General features: G+C 38.7%; 1 protein-coding gene across 1 annotated transcript; it reads right to left on the bottom strand.

The window, feature by feature from the left end:
- Positions 1-1702: 1702 nt before the first annotated feature.
- On the bottom strand, positions 1703-7917 carry LOC139738291 (serum paraoxonase/arylesterase 1-like). The gene is made up of 9 exons (XM_071648934.1): positions 7907-7917; positions 6843-6913; positions 6363-6418; positions 5702-5873; positions 4897-5020; positions 3658-3858; positions 3006-3090; positions 2671-2811; positions 1703-1882 (listed from the first exon to the last, which is right to left on the bottom strand). Exons 1-9 carry the CDS (start codon positions 7915-7917, stop codon positions 1703-1705), a joined length of 1041 nt encoding a protein of 346 aa, XP_071505035.1.
- Between the last annotated feature and the right edge of the window lie 550 nt (positions 7918-8467).

Below are 8467 nucleotides of genomic sequence, written 5' to 3'. Positions count from 1 at the left end.
TGTAGTCGTGGTGTGAGTGCCTCCGACTCGGCGTTTCGTGTAGTCTTTAGCGTTGGTCACGGCGTCTCACGATGCAGTCCGATGTCCATGCCGTCATCATCATTAAGGCATCACCGTAGCGAAGGTTGTGCGGCAATCGGCATATACATGAAGTTCGTTGAGTTCAAGATAAACTCGACTCCTCTCGATGCTCTCCACCACAATATTTTTCCACGATTGCAGTGATGAAATGTTACATCAAGTAACATAAAGGCAACAACACATAACTGGTCGATGATAACAAAAAAGTAATGAAAGGTCCTCCACTCCAGGTTGTGCTAAATTGTCCAGGAGGCCTACATCCAAGATGTATAGATGATCAACGATGAAGAAAAAAACGGGTTCTCCACCATGTTGTGTATTGGCGCGCTAGGCGCCATTTGGGATCGAAGTTGTTGAGTGTTATGATATTGTGGAGAGGTACAGATTCAAACATGCAATTACGCTGATAAAGTCATCGACGAAATAAAGGAGATGTGGAGTCCAATAATATGCAGTTGAAGTGTTTATTTCTGAGTCCCGAAACTCAGACAGCAAAATAGCCAAAGTGTAACATAGGAGTTGCAAGAGTTACAAGTATCTCCAATGAACACAGATAAATTACAACATGTTTAAAGAGCAGATGAAATGCTAACTCATCTGGCTGAAGCCTGGAGTAGAAGTCGGTTGATTCTTCTTTCAGAAACTATCTCTAAAACTTGGGGGAAATTCTCATCCTGAAAAGCACATGGTCCATACACAATATGATTGGTCAATTCAGTGTAGGCATGGAAACGTAGGGTGTGGTCTTACTCATTTTGGGGCTTGAAACAAAGGAACAGTGTTGAGGGTAATGGGAGATGGCTTTGTGGCAGGAAGGGAACTGGACAAGGGGTAATAACTTTGTGACCACAATGGGAGTGGATACTTTGATGTGGGGTTGTTAGGAGGAAACTAACCTTGTTGGTCTGACATAGAGACTCCTATTGACATGAGGGGTGATGGACAGGTGTTGGGGTTACTGTGCTATAGCAAGGGGTTATTGAACTATAAGGGAAAGGACTAAAGCACGAATGGAAACTATATTACATAGTTAGGTAATGGAGAATTGCCTAACTCTATGTAACACAACTGCTATAGTGTGCAGCATGTGGTTACTTGTTCTCATTTTATCACACACATAAATGCATGTGAGAAGAATATTCTGAGCCCCGAGTAATAGTCATTCTCTTTTGTTTATCATTACTTTTGGTCTTAATTGTACCCGTGCTCCTCATCCTGTTCCCCTTACTAGGCTTTTGTTGGGACCTACACTCAACAAGCTTTGCTTTTTAGTAGGTTCCATCGTATTTCTCTTCGCAGCTTTTACTTTGATTGAAAATGACACATCGACCGTTATGTATTACTTTTGTATTCCTATTTCTTCATGTATATATCCAAGCTGGACATTCTGTATTATATTTTGTTATATACCATGTATTTTCCATCGAGAAATACGAAAATAAATTGAAATTGAAATTGAAATTGAGAAATCAAATAGCAGGGACTTCATTGATTGAAGGTAAGCTTTACGGCCTGAGATGCAAAATGATCATTGAATGTGAGGTAATCATGACTTTGCGAGTGCGGTGTGGAACGTGTTGCTGACGTAAGACATCCAATTGTTGGTCTTCAACTTGTTGTATCACATTGCGTCCAACGTGCATCGAATCATGTTTTCATGCAACGACCCGACGAGCAAGACGTTCTCGTGGCGCACAGCTACTGTAGACATGGTGAGATTACTCCCATCCTCGCTGTACACTTCATTTATTTCGTAGTCTCGATAGGGGGCGTCCTTTGAGCCAAGCTTCACGCGAAGGACCTGGAATATCACACAATAGACTGCATTCAAACATTTTGGTTCTCTTTAACACAGGAGGGATCAACTTTGCAATTATTCATTTGCAATGGTTACTATTACTGTTATCATTATTATAATTATGATGATGATGATGATGATGATGATTATTATTATTATTGTTATTATTATTATTTGTATCATTATCATCATTTTTTTATTGTGGAGCTGAGACCGTGGTGCTTAACTTCCATTTGCTTTTTTTTTTTTTTGCAAGGTTTCTGATACACAGAAAATACTAATAGAGTAGATTTATTACGAAAAATTGTACAATAGTACCATACAACGACATACATACTAATTGCCCCTCTTTTGTTTTTATAAATCTTTTCTGTGTCTGCCTCTGTGTATGTGTGCATTATACATACCATGCATACACAGTTGCAATTACAGGTTTGTATTCATAAGTATGATTTCTTTCATTGCACAGGTGATTCAATGCGATCATGCATCATCACTGAACGAAATGCTCTTTTTGTTTATTTGACATTGAACGATGTTCGAAAAGTGAAAACGTATTTCGAAATGGTGAGAAGGAAGACGCAACATGAAGAGTGAAATACTTTGACACAGTGCGTTTGCTTGATTTTTTTGTGCTTGTTTTTGTGTTTGCCCTTTTTTCACCACCAGTACTGAAAATAATATTGACTTTATACGCAAACAAACATACACTCAATACACAAATACGCTTTGATTTTATTTTTCTAATATAGCAAAGCTTTTGGGGAAAATCTGAAAGAAACGCTTTGTACCTGAGAAGCCACCCGGACATCCACGTGGTTCATGTACGCCTCAGATATGTGAGGCACGGGTATGGCTCCAATCCAGAGATCCCCGTCCGAGTCCACGTAAATATTGTCCGGCATGGTCCAAAGGTCTATAGATTGTATCGCCTGGAGTCATTGGGAGAAAAAAAAAACACCGAACATTGCAAGTTTCGAATTCGTAGTCAGCTCTATTTGTTCATATAGCCCTATGTCAAGGCAATACCGTGCCAGTTGTGTGCAAAGCGCCATCCCAAGTCGAACATTGAATAGTTATGCTTAACGGCTTGTTGGTAAGGCAAGATGACACGGACTCGATTTACCTGGTTTCCTTTGAGACTGTTGTCCTTCTTATTCCTTTCGTATACGTGAACCCTCCGATCCAACGGTAGGTCTACGTAAAGATATCTGGAAATCACGAAAATTACACAACATTTGTGATAATCTTGCATGTGTGCGGCAACTGTGGCCAGTATTTTCAGCTGATTGGTATTAGATAAGATCCAAACTCTGTTGCAAATTCAAATAACTATAATGCTAGTTCAAATTAGTGTAGAATTAAGGTAAAGCACAAGCACCAGCTGCTCGCTTTTTTCGATTCGCGACATGGCACTAGTCTGTGGTAAGACAGTTTATGACCTGTAATGATAGCGAAATGAGAAAATTTTCGTTTATTTGGAACAAACAAGCTTTGTCCCCTGCATTTGTCGTCGACAATCATGATTTAACTCTCATGAGAGGTCACAGAAAAAACAGTTAAAATAACGGGTGTTGACAGTAATTTAAAAAAAAAATAAAATCGAAAACGACGTTTCTCATTCATCTACATCAAACACAAATGATATGCAAAATGCTATACCCACCCCCACTACTCTTGACTCTAATAACTGTCCATGAAGTACATTATTCTTCCCATTATCAATTCAAATGGAATTTGCCTGGGAGTCAACGGATGTTTTATTTTGATTAACGCACCTTCCATCAGAAGACATGTCAATTCCATTCGGTTCGGAGAGCGCCTCGGACACCTGCCGGCAGGATGTGACGTCACAAAAGAGGACACACCCCGTCTTAAGCATCAAGAGTGATTCGACTAATCGCAAGGTAGGGTGCAAAGTGTTCGCTTCATTCGAGACGTAAAACGAGTCCGGGCCTACCGCGACGACATCGTTCGCGCTGTTATAGTTTGTTTGAAATAAAATGAATTTCATTGAACACAAAACATGCATAGGCCTGTACAGACTGCTTTATAAGATACGCTACGAGACCGCTTTGTTATTCATAGGGATGTGTAACGTGTATTGACTCCCGTAATCCGATTTATTGACTTTGGCAAACACGACAAAAAATGTTGCAAGAATCTTGGCATGAAGTTCTTCTTTGTATCTAACCGTGACATTCCAAGACGTGATATTGAAAACAACATGGCCGCTTTGAGAAATTTACGTGTTAGAAAGAGAATTCGAGAGAAAAAAAAAATAAGTAAATACCCAAAAGTTGTAGGAACATTTTGACTGTCAACGTGTCATGTAGTGCAGAAAGAGCTCTAATGTATGTCTGCTGACGTCATGGTCAAATGACTTTAACACCCACTTCGCAGAAAGTGCCATGTGCTTTACAACAGAAATGAAGTGTCGTTAACTAAATCATTTTCCCCGATTATTCCGCTCAAGATGTTGGCATACCATTAAGCACTTGTACAGCGTTACCAGCACTTACGCATGAATGGCAACTTGCTCATTTTTAATCAATTTTTACTTTTGCGTATTTGAAGAGAAAAACAAGGGTGTTCACTCATGCGTAAAGTTTACCTTTTGCTATCAATTTGATTTAATTTAATTTAATTTAATTAGCTATGAACCTAGGTTGATAGCAAATTAAACGACCTTTCAAATGACATAAAATACATTAACTTTCAACCAAATATTCTACGAGAAATATAAACTTAAACAAGGGTTTACTTTCTTTTTGTAACTTTTGTAATTAACAACAATGCCCTTGAATGAGCAGAAGGCTTTGGTCGCAGAGTTGCAGTGGTGGTTTTGATGATAATGATGACGTATGGAGTATCGCTGGACAAGATAAAATCCACTCAACTGCGAATAAGATACACAAGCAAAAAAAAAAACAAACAACGTAAATAAAAGCCCTTGGGGAGACAAATAAAATGAAAGCAATTGCTTAAAAAAGTAAAAAAAAAAAATCAATTTTGACCTTATCATTAGAGGATCTCTCCTGGACTTCACGAACGACAACGACATCGAACTGCGATGAAATTCAAAAATGTCGACGACGTCGTACCCGGCGTGATGGTTGATAACAAAGAGATATGTCTTGCCTAGATGAGGACATAAAGGGTTGATATGAGAAAGTTAACCTGACAATCAGAAAGGCTTTGAATGAATGAATAAATAAATACATAAATAGTTACTTAAAGACATAACTTGACGTAAAAAATGATTTTCTGTTTTAACCTTGTCACGGTTATACAGCATGAAAACACCCTCTCCACACTCTAAATTTCCGGAAAATCTAATTGAATCTAAGTAGGACCAGTTGTAATATCTTGCCTTCACAAATTTCATATTTCATTTTCTAATTCAATCAAACTACACAATGTATTATTTATATAAACTTTGTTTATACGTCTTAGCTCTATACATTAAATGCGGCTGAAAGTGGCAGAGTAATAATATAAATACATATGAACTATGGTGATTTTTTTTCTTTGAAATGCCAAACAACAAAACTCAAACATTTAAAACATTAAAGTGTTTGATATAGGCTAGTAAAATTTTTCTATTCATTAGTAGATCAATATCTCACAAATCTTTGCAATGTTGATCATCCACGTTTTGCAAAATTGTTTCCTACTTTTATTTGACACGAAATCGACATTTTCCTCGCTATAGGCGTGTCAACGTCACACTGTTCGTAAGATTGATAAACTATGATTTTTTCCATAATTTCTCTTTTTTTTCCCTTCGTCACAGAACATACAAGCTGTTTAAGAAATTACCCGATTTTGAATCCTCGTATGCGCTGATTCCGTGAGGATGTAGTTGAGTGGCGACGTCGAAGTCGCCCGTAATCGTCAGCTCCTTAGCCCCGTCGTCGTGCCGGTTGATGTCATAGGCGTATAGGTGCCCAGCAGGTGCACCGTCCACACGATCTGCAAACGTCAGGTAGCCCTTAAAAGAGAGGGAGATACTGTTTATTACGTTTGCTCTTTTCAAGTAAAATATACATGTACAGGCATCTAGTCAACAATAATGCATGGGTCGTGGACCAGGGAAGTTGGTGGCTAACTGATGGGTTACCATTGACTCTTGACCACCCCCCCCCCCCCACAAGCACACACAGAACATGCACGCACGTTGAAATATTTCTATAATGCCCGTGCGATGCACATTTCATAGTTTGCACGAACACTATCCCTTCTTCTACGTTACTCTTATCTCTTCTGTCCTCTCGTTAAGCGACATATATTATACACTGCAACACAATCGGATTCCTAGCAGATGGGATTCCCTTAGTAACTTCGAAACTATACGTAACTACGTAATTTGAAAGTAATGGTACTTTGTTTTGTGTAACCTGCTGTGAAAACAATCTCTACTATAGTATGCATGATACACATTGAAGGGGAATTTTTCATCCGCTTAGATTTCTTTACTCACTGCAGATATAAATACGATTCCATCCGACAAAAGTTCCAGATCTTCAGAGCCAGAATCTGGAGTGGAAAACAACAAAAGATAATAGATCACACACACACACACAAAAAAAACCAGCTATCGTAAAAGATAGGATGCTGAATAACATTGTAAAGAATTCTTATCTGATTTACATATGTAAATAAGCTCAAATAAAACGGTTACACCTACTGTACTCCTTTAAACCTTTGTTTGCTATTTATATTTTTGTATTTTTTTCGACGATTCGTAAGTTTTTTTTTTCAGATAATCATCTCTTGTCAAAAAGATAACGTTGGGTTATTTCGACTGAAGGATTAGATTAGATTAGATTTTAACATATCTTAAATTAACTTATTTCTTTAAAAAAAGTAGTCTTAGGAATGAGGGAGGGGGGGGGGGGGAGAGTAGACATTTGAAAAAATATGTGCTTTCAATAGGACTAAACAAACTGATATATCTTACCGATTCCGGACACAAACTGACATCTTCCAGGTGCGTCATTGTAAACCGTCTTGTGGTATCCCATGACTTTCCTGCAGCAAAGAAAAGAAGGAGCAGATGAACATGATGAAAAAAAAGAAGATATTTCGAGGTGACGGTTGATAATGAACAAGACCCGTGGAAAGCGGGGGGGGGGGGGGGGAGGGGGAGGTTTGCCGGGTGCGTACCCAATTCTCTCCTCCGCCCTTCTACACAAAAGGAAAAGAGAGGAAATGAAAGGATCACTTCTCTGTAAAGAACGGATGCTGAAGTTGTTCTTTTATAAGAAACAGGTGAAACAGAACTGCAATGCAGAATTGTCAGAATCGATTTATGTAGGTTCCTACATAATGTTTGTTTGTTCGTTCATTTCCATCTGCGAAGATGGCTGGACAGCCCATATTCAGCTACACTAAGCTGGTCTTTCATGGGGTCCAGTTTGGTATTAGGTGGGACCACTTCACCGGGTTAAACACCCTGCTCTTATATGCGATGAATGAATGAAGAGGGATCTTTACGTACATGAGGTGTGACGCTCTTTGTGAAATAATTTAAAATTGTCTGGAACGCCTTTTTGACAGCTAATCAGGTGTGTGTGACCTGACAATATTTTTCCCTCTGTCCTAATGAAATTCCGATGACACCACGTCACATAGATTTTCAAATTTGATTCCGTTCACTTCAATTAACAATTAACATTCGAAAAATAACTTTGCTGCCAGTATGCATGTATATAGGCAATTCCACGGTAAATGGGTAGTTTTATGCACTCTAGATATAGAGCAATTTCATTAGAAAAGATTTGTTTGAATCATTGTTTTTTGTTTATCTCGTGAATAAATGTGGTAAGATGAAATAAAATATTCAACCTCCTCGAGTCTTTATGTCATTTTTTTTTGTGATGTGCTGGTTAATTGTTTGTTTATTGTTGATAACGTGCAAATTTGAAATAAAAATTGACATAGATTGCAACTTGTATACAATAAATTTCCTGAGAAGACACGTATCCTGTATGGATTATGATTCAAAATTTATCGGCAACGCACCGGGAAATCATTTTCTTGTTCGTCCTGAACGATCACAAGAGTTTTGAGAGAGTGGAAAGCAAGCTGGACCAAAAAGGTCGGCGTTCTGTCCTACTTCAGTTACGTGTGTTCGCAATTTCAGAGTAACGCGCGTAGACAGATTTGAGGTGTTCCCTTGGGGGTGTTTCATAAAGCTGTTCGTAAAGTTACGAACAACTTACGAGCGACTGGTGATCAGTTGCGATGTGCTATACTTACTAGAATTTCAATAATTCACCACAAGAACTGATCACCAGTCGCTCGTAAGTCGTTCGTAACTTTACGAACAACTTTATGAAACGGGGGCCCCTCTCTTGTATTGATGCCTCCTCGTTTCGCGCCGTTCGGTCCGAGGTTGCGTATCGTTCGCATGAAATTTCGCGGGTTCTGTCTGCGTTGCGTAGGTACAACCTATCGACTGCTCAGATCTGAATAAGACGGAAGTATTTACAACTCTCTCTGATAAAAGGTAAATTTTCCGTTTCGGAGTAAAATGTACCGTCATTTTAGGATTAATGGCCGTACTGACATTATTAGATTTTT

The sequence above is a fragment of the Diadema antillarum genome, unplaced genomic scaffold, assembly GCF_040938485.1.
Source record: "Diadema antillarum isolate AM-2024a unplaced genomic scaffold, OU_Dant_1.0 seq00000732_RagTag, whole genome shotgun sequence".
In the NCBI taxonomy this organism is placed as follows: Eukaryota; Metazoa; Echinodermata; class Echinoidea; order Diadematoida; family Diadematidae; genus Diadema; species Diadema antillarum.
This window is presented reverse-complemented; position numbering and strand designations above follow the sequence as displayed.